Genomic DNA, 14,979 nt, shown 5'->3' with positions numbered 1-14,979 from the left:
TTGTTCACAGTTAATGGTCAAAAAAGACAAAAATAGTTGTTCGTAGTTACTAACTGCGAACAACTATTTGACCTGTTTTTGTGGAGCATGTTATTCGCAGTTACAAAATAGGTCAAATAGCTGTTTGTTAACTGCGAACAACTATTTTAGTCTTTTTTGACTTGTTCGCAGTTACTAACTGCAAACAGCCCCAAACCTTAGGTTTAGGAATTTCACGTTTACATTTGGAATAAGTTTGAAAGTTGGATTATTTGATTCTGATTTTTTGACTTAAAGATTTCAAATTTTCAATATTTATTGCCAAAAGAATTTGTTGAAGACCTCTTAATTTTATTCAAATTGAAATAAATTTAAATTTATTGGGTCGTAATTCAAAATTAAAATTGTGATTTAAAAATAATTTTATCCCATAGTTAGAAAAAAGTATAATCGATCTAATTCATTTCTGTCTATTTAATTATTTGTTTTGACTTGTGTTTTATCATTTTCAAATTTTGAATTCACTATATTTTTGCTATTTTTTAAAGTTTTTAATCTACAATGAGTAAAAAAATAGTTGAGAATATACGATAAACATATGAAAATTATTTTTTTAAAATTCTTTCTCTAAAAAAATGGTTGAAGATAAATTTGTATTTAAAGATTTATTACAGTAGTCAATTTTAGTTTACTATTTAAACTGATTTATAACTTATTAAGGAACGCGCCAAGGGCCTTCATTAGCAAGATGTTTCAAAAAATACAAGAAGCACAAAAGAACAAATTAAGTTTTACTAGCAATTAGCTAATTACCCCAACACTTCCATGTAAACCATTAATCAAATCAATTATACAAGCTCATTAATTAAAATTACACTGGGAATGTTTTAAAATGGTTGTGTTGGTTGGCTTAATTGGCTCGTTTGATCAACTGATAACATTGATATTTTTGTTAAATGTTAAGCCAATTTTAAAAAGAATGCAGCGAGTCATCGCCTTTTTAGCAGTAGCCCCTCACTTAGTTTCTACCTATTTTCTAAGCCTTTTTCACGAGCGGCTAGTCGTTGCTTTAGCCGTAAGGCCTTGCCTACGGCTCGTGGCTTACTTGGGGGCTTCCTTATTCGTGCTATAAGATAAGCTAAAAGACAAAGCCCACGTCTTCAACACTTGTACTGTTGGAGTTTATAAAATAGATAAGTAAAGTCATCAAAAAAAAGCATATATTAAGTTATATTTCAATTTATTTTCAAATGTAAGCGCCTCTAGCCCAGAGCTCATGTTCGGTTCTGTTCGCAATTAGTTACTGCGAATAGAGGCAAACTGGTCAAAAAAATCAACTAAGTTGTTCGCAGTTAGTAATTGCGAACGGGATATTTAGTCAAAAAAAAGCCAACAACTCTGTTCGTAGTTAGTAAGTGCAAACAACTCCTTTGGCTTTTTTTTGAATCAAACTCTTTGTTCGCAGTTAATAAGTGCGACAGAACCCACACACCTCAGATTTGAGAATTAAGCGTTTATATTTGAAAATAAGTTAAAACATAGCTTAATGTATACTTTTTTTTTTTGATAATTTTACTTATCTATTTCAAATTTTCTGTACCACTCTCTTCTCACCAACCCACAATGAGCCAATATCTCCAATTTCTAGATGGGCCATAACCCAATGGCCATACTTATAATCAGCAATGCTAGTAGTCTTTTTTATTTTCTTATTAGAGGTAGGTGGGTGAGTTGGGTGGGGCCAATAAAGAAAATAATTATGCAATAAATGATAATATTATTAGGGTCTACAATTGAAAATTGAGTTATTTGTCAATTGATTGTTAAGAGTTTAGTTAAATTATTTGAATAGCTGGTAGTATTAATTTTTTTTATTAAAGTCTAATTGTTAATGGAGATAAAAATTGATTATTGGTTAATTGAGTGTTTATTAGAGAAAAAATAAACTAACAAATAAAAAAATTGATAAATTCATTTGTCCTTTAATTTTTCTATATCGCAGAAACCAATATGAGTGTTTTTTACCTAATATTTTTTGATTGTTTAATCGACTACCAACTAAAAAAATCTAACCCATTTTGTATGCAACTTTCTCACGGTGAGACAACCTTAAAACAAAAAGCCTATAAAAAATTTCAATTATTAAACTATTTAACTCAAGTATGAGACATGTCTCACTGTAAGATGATTGTGAAAAAAAAAAATCAAAATCTAAATAAAAAGTCAAAATAAAGTATTAGTGGGTTGGGTATGAAATATGTATGTTGGTAGCCCAGCCCAAGGCCCATCTTATCTCATTGGAGAAAAAAATCAATGGACAAAAAACTGACAAGAATACCTCTTGATTCCCCGAGAGGTTCAGACCAATCTGGCAATCTCCATCTTAATTCCCCTCCTTTTTGTCTTCCTCAAATGTCTCTTTTCCTCTCCATCTCTGCTTTACTTTAGGCCAGGTTAGGTTTAGTTTCTTAAGTAGGATTAATTTCAGAGTGGAAATCATTAATTTTGAAAGTTTTTTATTATTATTGAAGGGATTTTTTGAGGAAAAAACCAAAGAAACATTAAATAAAAAAAATGAAAGAGATAGGGGACATAATTCCTCAGCAATGGGCATCTCCTTGTGGCACCCAATGCACCCATAAATTTGCTGCTCTTACCCAGATTCCCTGTATATTCTTTTTCCTTCTTTTCAATTTTTCTATGGAATTTCATTTTTTTCAAGTTTTTCTGTTCTTGTTTATTCCTTCCTTAATATTTATTTGCAGTTTTTTTCAGTTTTTTTGTTGGGTTGATTTAAAGGTTGAGTCTTTAGCCCTGTTCAATTTATTAATTTTTGTGTGTAATTGATGAATTTTTTATTCATTTTGTTTTATAAAGGTGATTTTTTAATTATAATTGACAGGCTATAATTCATCTGTGTTATCAATTGTTCGATGGGAATATTAATAAATGCTTTGACTTTTTTGATTTTTATGCAAATTTGAGAGTAAATGATCTTGAATGATTAATGTATAATGTAAGGAAGGTGAGAAAGGACATATTAGTACCCGGGATTGAACAAACCTTTTTTAGAAAAATATTTGAAAATGAAGAATAAAAATGAAAATGAATATCTAAATTAGGGTGCAAGTTGATGCACATTGTCTTTATGATTTCCCTTGAGCATGTTGATGCAAGTACCATAACTAGTACAATTTTAGACTTTAAGGATGTTGTACTTCTACCATAGGCTTGGGTTTGAGTCCTACACTTTCATGAAACCAAGACAAGAAAAAAAAACAAATTATGAGTTTTGTCCTTTATTTTTTCGGAAATTATTCAAACTTCTTGTTTATGTGAAGTTGGAGATCATGATTGGGTCGATTAGAAACAATCTCTTTTGTTATAACTAACAAGAGTAATGTTGCGTATATTCGACTCTCGCTAACCCTACTTATGTGGGAGCCACTTAATATCATTGGGGTTATGGGATGTTGAATGTTGGTTCAGTGGTTAGTGATGTAATCAAGACTAGTTTTTATTTTAGAAATCAAGTCTTTGCTCTAATTACTTGCCTTTGTATGGATTGGTGTTGCTATCACTCCTATTTTTATATAATGGTTGTCCTACAAACTAATCTTCCACCTCCTTGAATAATAGATATGTGAAACCTTATGTGTCTAGTTATAGGGTTTAGTGCATTTTCATATTGTCTTGTTTGAGTTGCTATCATCCTTGTGTTGACATTTGTGTGCATTGCAATCGGAAAATATCATCCAAGTTATATATGAAGGCATTGCTATTCATGATGAGTTGTGATTTTATTTGTTCGACAAGTTAGATGGTTACTACTGGTAATTTACGATGCTTTATGTATTCTATAGGGAGAGTCTTTTGCAAAAAGGGATGCGGTGCTGATGGGGACACTTGGGATGAATGTAAGTATTTCTCTTCCTTTATCTTGGACGGTCTTTCATGTGTTTGAGACAATTGAATCATATTGAGTCTACGACATGTCTTTTACTGTAATATGCAATTGTGTATAGATATGTCGATTGTCAATGTAAGTTAACATACCAGTATTTTCCTTTTGCATTTTAGTCTTTGTGCCTAAAGCAAATGGGGTTGTTTGACTGGGACGGAGGAGTATTTTGTATATTGTGTATAAGTTAAATAGTGTCACTTTAAGACTTCTTTTCTTAATCGTATGTGTCCCCGTTTATTTTTGAGCAAAACGAGCATCTATTTGTTGGTTAGTTGTTGAAAAATGTGGAAAACAAATAAATTTTCTCACATATGCTACGATGGCACTACTCTTATAAAGGAAAGGAGGTTGGCAATTGCCGTTCCTAATAATTTTTAGGCCCTAGGCAGAAAATAGAAAAAGAGCGCTTATGTGAGTAAAGTTTAAGTTCGTTTTTCTATGTAGTTCGGTGGTCATGCGCTTAATTAAAAAACTCAATTTGGGCCCCTTCATGAGCTGGGCTCTAGGCGGTTGCACCTCAAAATTACCCTTAGGAACGGCCCTAAATAATGCTCATCTGTATGGAAATTTAGTCCTTTTTTCCAATCAAATTGAACTCTCGAACTCACCTGTTCCTTTTTTGGAATTTGCTGGGTTTTAGCATCTGGACAACAACCTTCATATGACTGCAAAAGCTTTCTTATTGAACACAAGTGCACAACTGGCCAAGTCTTTTCAAGTCCATGAATTGAAGTCCCTTAATAAGGACATTTCAGTTTTAATGTTCTGTGTTCCTTGTCTTAACTCGGGCTCCTAAACAACTTTCCGCAATTTTTGGCACATGAATTTTTTAACAAAATTAGACTTGGCCCAATTGTCTTCCTTTTCTTTGCTGTAGAATGTATCCGAGCTCAGCAATATATCCTTTTTTTTTTTAATAAAGAAAAGTTGTATTTTCCCTTTAAAAGAGGAACTGAAAGCTGCACACATAACTGATCTATTTTCAATCTTAATGTGTGGCATCCAGGTGTGAGTGAATGTGACCAGATATGCTATAAGGATCCCGTATTTAAGGATCAGCAATGGAGTGCTTATATTGATCGTTCTCCTGGAGACGCGAGTTACTCTGAGGTTTCCATTCTTACTAAGTGCTACTTTAATCCCGCACTTGTAGTTCCTTTATTATTATTCCATACATTAATTTATTGTTTGTGTTAATTGATACTGGACAAGAACAATGTCAAAGTCGTAATCCCAACATACGGGGCTGGTTACATAAATAAATATTTGATGTGTGAATTTTATTTAACCGCAAGCGCACGATGTACGTGTAGCTAAACGGGTCGAACTCAGGGAAGCGAGTTAACTAATTTGTTCGATTTATGACTATGAGACACGGATCAACAAGCAGTTGGGTTGAGAAACTAATACTACAATGCAAATAAAACTAATAATTAAAGCTAAGACAATGACTAATACGAAGATAATAATAATATGACAAATCTAGGGCGTTGGGAATCACCTTATTCTAAAATGGGAGTCAATTACTCTCATAGTTGTATGAATTTGAGTCATTGGCATAGTTAAACGTGATCTAATTAACCTCAAGTTTCCGCTCTATTGATCAATATCGGTTTAAGACCTTAGTAGTGTTATCCTCAAACTTCCGTTTTATTGGCTAAACTAATAGGAATTTAACTTAAATATATTTCAATCCTAAATTAATCTTAATCTCAAACTTCTGTTTTATTGAAAAAGTTAATAAAGATATCTAAACTAAGATTCATTAAGAATAGGTTTAATCATAAATCCAAATTTCACACAATTAATCAATAAAATATCATCACATGCTTTGAATTAGGGTTTTTACCCTAACCCTAAAGAGGAAAACCACTCACTAGACAAGGTAATGAAAATGCAATTTATGATGAATGATGACTTAATTGAAACACTAAACATGAAAATGATGAATGATTTCCATGCACGAAGATAAATAACAAAGCAATAAACAAAGAAAACTTACTAATCGAGAAGAACGTAAATGTAAATTGCAAGAAAATTTAACGTAACAATGGAGTTTAATAACAAAGAGCTCTCGATGGAGAAGAACAAAAAGAAAAATTCTGAAAAAAATAAAAAATTAAAACTAACTTAATGATAAAAAATAACTACCATTATTTATAGTGGTTCCAAAAAGTAACCGTCAAAACACACGTAAAAGGCACCTGACGTGCTGGCGACGACTCGTGACATCAGGGGCGACGACTCGTCGCTTTTGTTCTGCCTAGGGTATGTGAGTTCAGTGAATGTGGGACGAGTCGTGGCAAGTTGGAGACGACTCGTCGCTTAGATCAGTAAGTATGCGACGAGTCGTGGCATATGTGGGACGACTCGTTGCTTTGGCTCTAGAATGCTCTGATGACTTCAGTGGATATGCGATGAGTCGTGGCTGAATAGGGACGACTCGTCGCTTTTGTTCTGGACTCCATTTGCTCTGCAACGAGTCGTGGCTTTTTAATGCTCCTTAGCTACGACTCGTTTCTTTCCCTTGGGGCTTGTTTGGCTCGATCTCTTCACTTTTAAGGGTTTTAGGTTATTTCTCCAAACCTTCACCTCTTATCAACCCCGAAACCTAATAAAACTCCGATTTTTGCCTCAAATTATATAAAATACAATATTAAACATATGAGACAAAAATATCAAATAACACTAACAACACTACCTAAAACCCACTAAAACATCGCATAAGGAATGTGGAAATAACACAAATAAGTGCAAATAATTGCACTTGTCAATATTATATGTAAATACACAATGCTCAATGAATTATTTGCGCTCACAGTGCGAAAACAAGGTGGCATCGCATCACATTGGCCGCATTATAAAGGTTATCCGGAAAAACGAACCAATATCTTTCGCGTTGTAAATGCGTCAAAAACTGTTTTGGGCCCTACTAAAGGATATCTCATGCTTTTGACCAATATTTAGCGTTACAATAACTGCATAACTCCTGACCGCATCACCATTCCATGACCGCGATAGCGACCGTTACCACATTTCTGCTCTATTGTTGCGCTTCTTATTTATGTGAAGGTGTAGATGCTATTTGCAATTATGGGTCAATGGGGAATAATTTCTTTACATAGATTGTGTACATCCGATCACTCAAAACCCCATCGAGCTAGAGCTACTAGGCATAAGGGTTGTTGGCATGTTGTTGTTCACACACTGCTCATCTGATTCAAAGGTATCAACCTTTACATAGATGATGATGATCTACCGTAATCCAATTCTCCCCATATCATAGCTTTAATGAACAAGGGTATGATTATGATGATTTTTTCCTCTTTTGTTACTATCTTTTTTATGACCTTCGAAGTTCTTGCTATTTCAACTTAGCGTTAATTCGTTCTTTTTAAGCCTAAAGCGTCTCATATACATTCTTTATGCACTTGTCTACAGGAATGTTTCCATGCTTGTGTTGCTGGTTGTGGTTACAAGGTGGGTCTGCATCCCTGATCTAATAATATGTATACAAGCTTTCAGAAGTGCCGGTTCTTTCCATAGCACATTCGTTCATGAAGTTGAACCACATGTTTTGATGTACATAACCCGATCCTAACATAAAATTCTGAATTCTGATTGTTTTCTTTCGTTTATATGTGGTACAGTTTGACATGCCTTCTAAGCAGGTCGAAGAATGCCACCCAGTAAATCGGCCATCTAAACCTCCGCCTACACCAAAACCATCCAAAAAAGCCGTTACACCCCAACCACCTATGGAGGACGATGTGCCTGGGACTTCTGCTTAACCTCTTTTGTTCGACTCATACTTAAAAGCAAACCCATTTGGGCATATAGATGTAGGGCTTCATCTAACTAGGTAGACATTTGATTTTAGTTAACAATTTTATAGTGCATTTCTCTATTTTTTCTGCCCTTCTTCCTGTGTTATTTGTTTTTCGGGGATGAAGGGATCGGCAAACTCTCTCTTGCCTTGCTTATGCCAGTTACGAGTATGAGTTAAGTGTCCTTTCGTTGGCTGGAAATTTCACGACGAGTTTTGGTGGGTGATTTACTGTAATTTCCATGGCAATTAGCATTTATATACAGAATTGTTAACTAACTTTGCAACTTGTGAAGACCAGATCATGAAATGTTTTTTCATGTGATGCATTACAAAAATGGAATTTTGGATTTATATGCTATATTATTGTAGAGAATTTTAATGTTAGTGTTCAACATTTGGTTCTTACTCCTTATAGGTTACAAGCAAGAGGACACTCACAAAGTCACAACCAAATGAACAATACAACTACTTCACAACTCAACTTCAATAACTATTATTCTGATAAAAGGTAGGGAGAATATAAGGAGAAAAGTAGTATAAGGGATTGATATATTCTTTATATATCAATATATTACATCCATTTACAATACAAGACGATGCTTTTATACTAAACATTACAATACTATTCATGAAGATAGGATTCTTCATCCCAATGCATTCATGAATTGTCAAATCAAATTATAATACTTCCCCTTGAATGCATTATGGAAATTTTATTATGACACTCATAGTCCTAAATTGTCTCATTAAAAAAAAACCTTTATCAGGAAAAACCCAGTGGGATAAAAAAAACCTGATCAAAGGAAAAAAGAGTACAACAAGCATATTTCTCCCCCTGAAGTTAACTTATGTCTCGAAATCGGCACATTCCAATCTTGCGTACCAAATACTTGAATTGCTTTGACGGGAGTGACTTTGTGAATAAATCAACGGGGTTTTCACATGATTGAGTTTCTTAGACTTTTATCTTTTTATCTTTCTGCAGATCATGTGCGAAGAATAATTTTGGTGACAAGTGTTTTGTTCTGTCTCCCCTAATGTATCCTTCTCTGACTTGGTTGATACATGCATCATTATCTTCATAAATTGTAGTTGGTGCCCTAGTTGTACCGTTTAAGCCACAGTCTTTTTGGAGTTGGCTGATCATAGATCTCAACCATACACACTCTCGGATGGCTTAATATAAAGCTATAAGTTCTGTATGATTTGAGGATGTAGCCGTTAGAGTTTGTTTTGTTGATTTCCAAGATATTACGGTTCCTGCATATGTAAATACATATCCAGTTTGTGACTTGGCCATATGTGGATCAAATAGATATCCTGCATCAGCATATATAGTGAGTATGACATCATTTCCTGACTGGAAAAATAATTTAAGGTCTATAGTTCCCTTTATGTATCGAAATAGATGCTTTACCCCATTCCAATGTCTTTATGTTGGTGCATTACTATACCTAGCTAATAAATTTACAGAAAATGCTATATCTGGTCTTGTATTATTTGCTAAGTACATTAAAGCACTAATGGCATTCAAGTATGGCACTTCTGGGCCTAAAATTTCTTCGTTTTCTTCTTGTGGACAGAATGGGTCATCCTTTATATTTAGCTGTTATCTCAATTTCTCTTGGAGTTCCAATCAGACTTAAGTCATCTACAAACACAATAATTATTACGAAACCGAATTGAGATTGTTTGATGAATACACATGGACTAATTTGGTTGTTTTTGAATCTTGCTTTCATAAGGTATTCACTCAAACGATTATACCACATTCGCCCAGATTGCTTTAATCCATACAATGATCTCTTTAATTTTATAGAAAACATTTCTCTAGTTACATTCTTTATTGGTAAGTTTAGTTTTTCATGGACCTTCATATAGATGTCTGCGTCGAGTGACCCATATAAATACGCAGTTACGACAACCATCAATCTCATGTGTAGGGATTGAGAAACTGTTAAACTTACCAAAAATCTGAGTGTGGTTGCATCAACTACTGGGGAATATGTTTCTTCATAATCAATTTCCTGACATTTGAGAAAAACCTTGAGCTACAAGTCTTGCCTTGTATATGACAATTTCATTTTTCTCATTTCTTTTTCTTACAAATACCCATTTGAAGCCTACAGGTTTTATGCATTTTGGAGTTTGTAAAATTTGCCCAAAAACTTCTCTTTTTTCTAATGATTTTAATTCTGCCTTAATTGCTTCTTTCCATCTTGGCCAATCAGGTCTTTTTCTGCATTCATTTATCGACATTGGTTTAAGACTATTTTCATCATTTATTATATCAATAGCTACAGAATAAGCAAAGGATTCTTTTGGAACGATCTCTTTTCAATTCCATTTTTTCTTGGAGAAAATATTATTTATTGAGGTTTCATAATTTTCATCTTTTTCATTATCGGAGATATCTTGATTTTCTCCTTTATTCTCATTTTCATTTTGAGTATCATTTGGTGCACCTTCTTGTTTTCTTAATTTTCTTGGTTTTAAATCTTTTGAACCAAGTGGCCTTCCACGTTTTCTTTGCACAATAATTTCGTTACTTTTTGTCTTTTCATCAGGAATTTCTATTCGAGTAGGAGTATATGCTGCTGGTATATGTGATTTTGTAACTTTCTTAGTATCTGTGAATGCATCAGGTAATTGGTTAGCAACTTTGTAAATGAACAATTCGTTATACTTCTTGTTCACATGATTTTGTTTTTGGGTCTAAATATTCTAAATGTGTTGTTTTCCAAATAAGTTCCATATTTCTTTTCTGTAAGTCCACATCCTCTCCGCCTAAGAACGGGAATATTGTCTCATTAAAGTGGCAATCAACAAATCTAGCTTGAAATTGATCACCAGTTAATGGTTCAAGATACCGAATGATTGATGGAGATTCAAAACCGACATATATTCTCATTCTTCTTTGTGGACCCATTTTTGTACGTTGAAGGGGAGCAATGGGCACATATACAGCGCATCCAAAGATTTTCAAATGTGAAATATTTGGTTCATGACCAGTTACTAATTGCATTGGCGAATATTTATGATAAATTGTAGGTCTTAGCCTAATCAATGATGCTGCATGTAATATTGCATAACCCTAGGCCGATGATGGTAATTTTGATTTCATTAGAAGTGTCCTTGCAATTAATTGCAATCTATTAATTAAGGATTCAGCAAGACCATTTCGTGTGTGAACATGTGGCACAGGGTGTTTCACTTTAATTCCAATTGACATGCAATAATCATTAAAAGTTTGAGATGCGAATTCGCCGACATTGTCCAATCTAATACTTTTTATAGTATAATCAGAAAAATGATTTTTCAATTGGATGATTTGTGCAAGTAATTTTGCAAATTCATTGTTTCTACTTGATAGAAGGCTTACATGTGACCATCTTGTGGAAGCGTCTATTAATACCATGAAGTACCTAAAAGGTCCACATGGTGGATTAATTGGCCCACATATATCTCCTTGAATTCTTTCAAGAAATATAATAGATTCAGTAATAATCTTATTTACTGATGGTCTAGTAATAAATTTTCTAAGAGAACAAGAGGTGCATAAGAGTTCATTTGACTGGGGAATTTTAATATTTCTTAGTGGGTACCCGACTGAATTTTCTATTATTTTATGCATCATCCCAGTGCCAGGATGACCTAAGCGGTCATGCCATAGAGTGAATAGTTCCTTATTGTCTAGTCTTATCACATTTATTTCAATCGGGCGTATATGAGTGAGATACAACCCCGATGAATATGCTGGCATCCTTTTAAGGATAATTTTCGTTCCATTACTTTCTGTTGTAAGGCATAAGAATTCTTTTTCATTTATGATTTTGGTTTCCATATGGTAACCATTTTGCCGTATTGCCTTGAAACTGATAATATTTCTTCGAGATTTAGTATAGTGCATCATTTATTACTAATTTTGTGCCCATAGTGAGTATGATGCATGCTTTTCTAGTGCCTTCAATTAATTTTGTTGTTCCTGATATGGTATTGACATTTGCCTCAAGCAATTTTACGTTTGAAAAATATTCTCGATTTTTCAATATCGTATGTGTTGCTCCACTGTCCAGGAGGCAATGAAATGTTGATCCATTTACTGACATTTCCTTTTCTACGACAAGAGAAGAAAAAAAAAATTTATATTATTAATATAAAGCCAAAATACTCAATACGAAAACATAAGTAGAGAATTACAACTTATCAAATGAAAACAAAACAGAAAATGCATCTAGTCATCTCAAAAGATGTAAATATCTTCTTCTTGGGGATCAAGTTTGTGGAGGTTCACATCCTCATTAAAGAAATCGGAGACATCTAAGGTGGGCCTAGATGTACTTGCTTCATTTACAAAATTTGCTTCTGCCCTTTTTCCTTTGTTTTTCTGGGAAGCTTGATATAAATCCACTAAATGTTTGGCAGTACGACAAGTTCGCCCCCAATGTCCAGTCATGCCACATCTATTACATGTGCTTTTGTATTTCTGGACTTGTTTAAAATTATCATTTCGGGGGTAAATATATTTCTTTCATAAATGTGGCTACATCCGCGGCCACGACCAAGTCCATGACCACGACCATGGCCATAGAAATTTCCTTGTTCAAAAGTATTCATGACGCTCTTTCGTGATATTTTACACGACCTCTGTCTCTTATGAAATAGTTCCCACGACCTCGATGGCGCACATTCCTCTCAATCATATTTGTCTCATTAAAGGGCATTGTCCCTATAGGTCTCCTGTTGTGATTTTTCAATAATAGTTCATTATTTTTTTCCGCAACAAGAAGCGTTTTCAGCAATTCATAATATTTCTTGAAATGCCTTTCACGATATTGTTGTTGTAACAAAATGTTATTTACGTGAAAGGTTGATAATGTTTTTTCTATCATTTCTTCATCTGTTATTATTTGTCCACAATAGATATAATTTTGATTTTATCAGATGAAGGGCTGAATTATAATCACTAATTGATTTGAAATCTTGAAATCTTTAACTCTCGCAATTCATCGATGGCCTTTGGGAGAAGTACACTTTTATTATGCACAAATCTTTCATTTAGCTCTCCCAAAGTAATTTTGGGTCCTCATAATTGGTGTATTCGTGTTTGAGACTGTCGGTTAAATGATGTCTCAAAATTGAAGCAGCTTTTGCCTTATCTTCCTTAATTTTTATGGAATCTCCTTCAATACCCTTTCCTTTGTCGGCGGGATTAAGTTCAATTATTGTGTGTAATAAACTTTTTCCTTTTAAATATAATTTGACATCTAAAGCCCATTGTATAAAATTGTTTCTTGTTAATTCCAAGGCATTAAACTCTCTCCTTTTGAGATCAACCATTATTTTCTAGAATTGAAAATGACAAGGTTATTTAATGATTTTGTGTATTATTAGAGATATTAAAGCATATTAGTATTATCTCCCCCTGATTTAATATCTCAAATATAATAAGCACAATATAATCATAAATAAATAAAGTAGATAGTATTAATAGATGATAAAACAAAATACATATTGCTAAACAAATACAAGATTTATAATTTATTTTTGGATAATCAGGTGAGCATTAGCGCTACGAGTAATACAATTAAACCCATAATGATAAGGAATGCTTCTAGTATTTTACTTATATTGTCGGCAATTGGATTGATGTGGTTGTTTGTAGATGTATTGTTTGCCATGGATGATTGAAGGAAGAAGAAGATGAAAAAAGAATTTATGGGTAAAAAAAAATTATTTATTGTGTTTGGGATAAGGTGTGAGTGGTGTGTGTGTTTATGACGGGTAGAAGACCATATTTATAGGGGTAAAAAAAATACCATTTTCATAATTGATCTCTAAGATTAAAAAAATGGTAAAATTTTTTTGATTATTTTTTTTGTTTTAATTGTATTTTGTATTATTTTATTTTATTTTTTATTATTTTTTTTTTGTTCAGAATCGAACTCTTGACGATTTACTTAAATTATAATTTTCGGACCACTCTGGCATTCATCCCAGGGTGATATTTTTACAATTAAAAAAAGATTTTATGGTATGTAGAGCTAATGTAATCATGTGTGCAAATAATCTGTGTTAATGGTAAATTAAGACAATTTATTATTATAATGTTAAACAAAATAGAATCAAATAACTTTATTTGTTTGAAATTTGTTTATTAATGATATGTGTGTGTGTGTGTGTGTATATATATATATATATATATATATATATATATATATATATATATATATATGTATATATATATATATATATATATATATATATGTATATATATATATGTATATGTATATATATATATATATATATATATATATATGTATATATATATATATATATGTATATATATATATATATATATGTATATATATATATATGTATATATATATATATATATATATATATATATATATATATATATGTATATATATATATATATGTATATATATATATATATATATATATATATATATATATATATATATATATATATATATATATATATATATATATATATATATATATATATATATATATATATATATATAATGTTTATTTTTCTTAAATTTTTTATTTATTTATTTGAAGGTGAAATTAAATTTTATGAGTTTATTAAGCGATTATATACGTATAAATATATAAAATTTTGATGTATATAATTTTATATACTAAAGTAACCAAATGCATATGCACATAATATGATGACATGATCATATAAATAGAGATAAAACCGTCCATAAAGGCGATAACAATGCTAAATTAGCCATTCCATTAAAACGGTCAATACAAAATAATATTAGCCAGTCCATATAGGCGGCTGAAAAAGTAAAAACGAACATAAAATTTATACAACATTATTAAAATAAATTATTTTATGGGTTAATAGTCTGAAAACGTTTACTACTAGTTTTTTCGCCTTCGTCATTTTTTCTTTTATTACTTTCTTGTGGGACTGTAGGATCATTAGTAGGTTGGACTGGTGGGTTATTAGTAGATTGTGGTGACTGATTAGTAGGTGGTTGTGCTGGTGGATTAGTTGCATTATTGGACTTGACATTGAGTTTTCATTTATATGTGTATTATTTGGATTATGTCTTCGCAGTTGGTTTAAACCACTATTAGTTGGGATGGTAGTAACAGATATACAATTTTCTTCAAGGATTAAGTATAGAACGGTGTTAGTAACACCTTGAATAATAATATTGAT

The 14,979-nt window shown here is 32.2% G+C and overlaps 1 protein-coding gene across 2 annotated transcripts; it reads left to right on the top strand.

Annotated features, from left to right (window-relative positions):
- Nucleotides 1–2,326: 2,326 nt before the first annotated feature.
- LOC130815900 (uncharacterized) lies at nt 2,327–9,146 on the top strand. 2 transcript variants are annotated; one of them, XR_009042658.1, is made up of 6 exons: nt 2,327–2,647; nt 3,843–3,896; nt 4,950–5,053; nt 7,385–7,423; nt 7,594–8,280; nt 8,758–9,146. XR_009042658.1 is itself a non-coding variant. In XM_057682423.1 (5 exons), exons 1-5 carry the CDS (start codon nt 2,554–2,556, stop codon nt 7,732–7,734), a joined length of 432 nt encoding a protein of 143 aa, XP_057538406.1. In that variant the 5' UTR covers nt 2,327–2,553; the 3' UTR covers nt 7,735–8,423. The 2 variants fall into 2 exon arrangements, 1 of the variants encoding a protein (XP_057538406.1); XM_057682423.1 differs by lacking the exon at nt 8,758–9,146 and having other exon boundaries at nt 7,594–8,423.
- The last annotated feature ends 5,833 nt before the right edge of the window (nt 9,147–14,979 follow it).

Source organism: Amaranthus tricolor, chromosome 6 (genome assembly GCF_026212465.1).
Source record: "Amaranthus tricolor cultivar Red isolate AtriRed21 chromosome 6, ASM2621246v1, whole genome shotgun sequence".
Lineage (NCBI taxonomy): Eukaryota > Viridiplantae > Streptophyta > Magnoliopsida > Caryophyllales > Amaranthaceae > Amaranthus > Amaranthus tricolor.
This window is presented reverse-complemented; position numbering and strand designations above follow the sequence as displayed.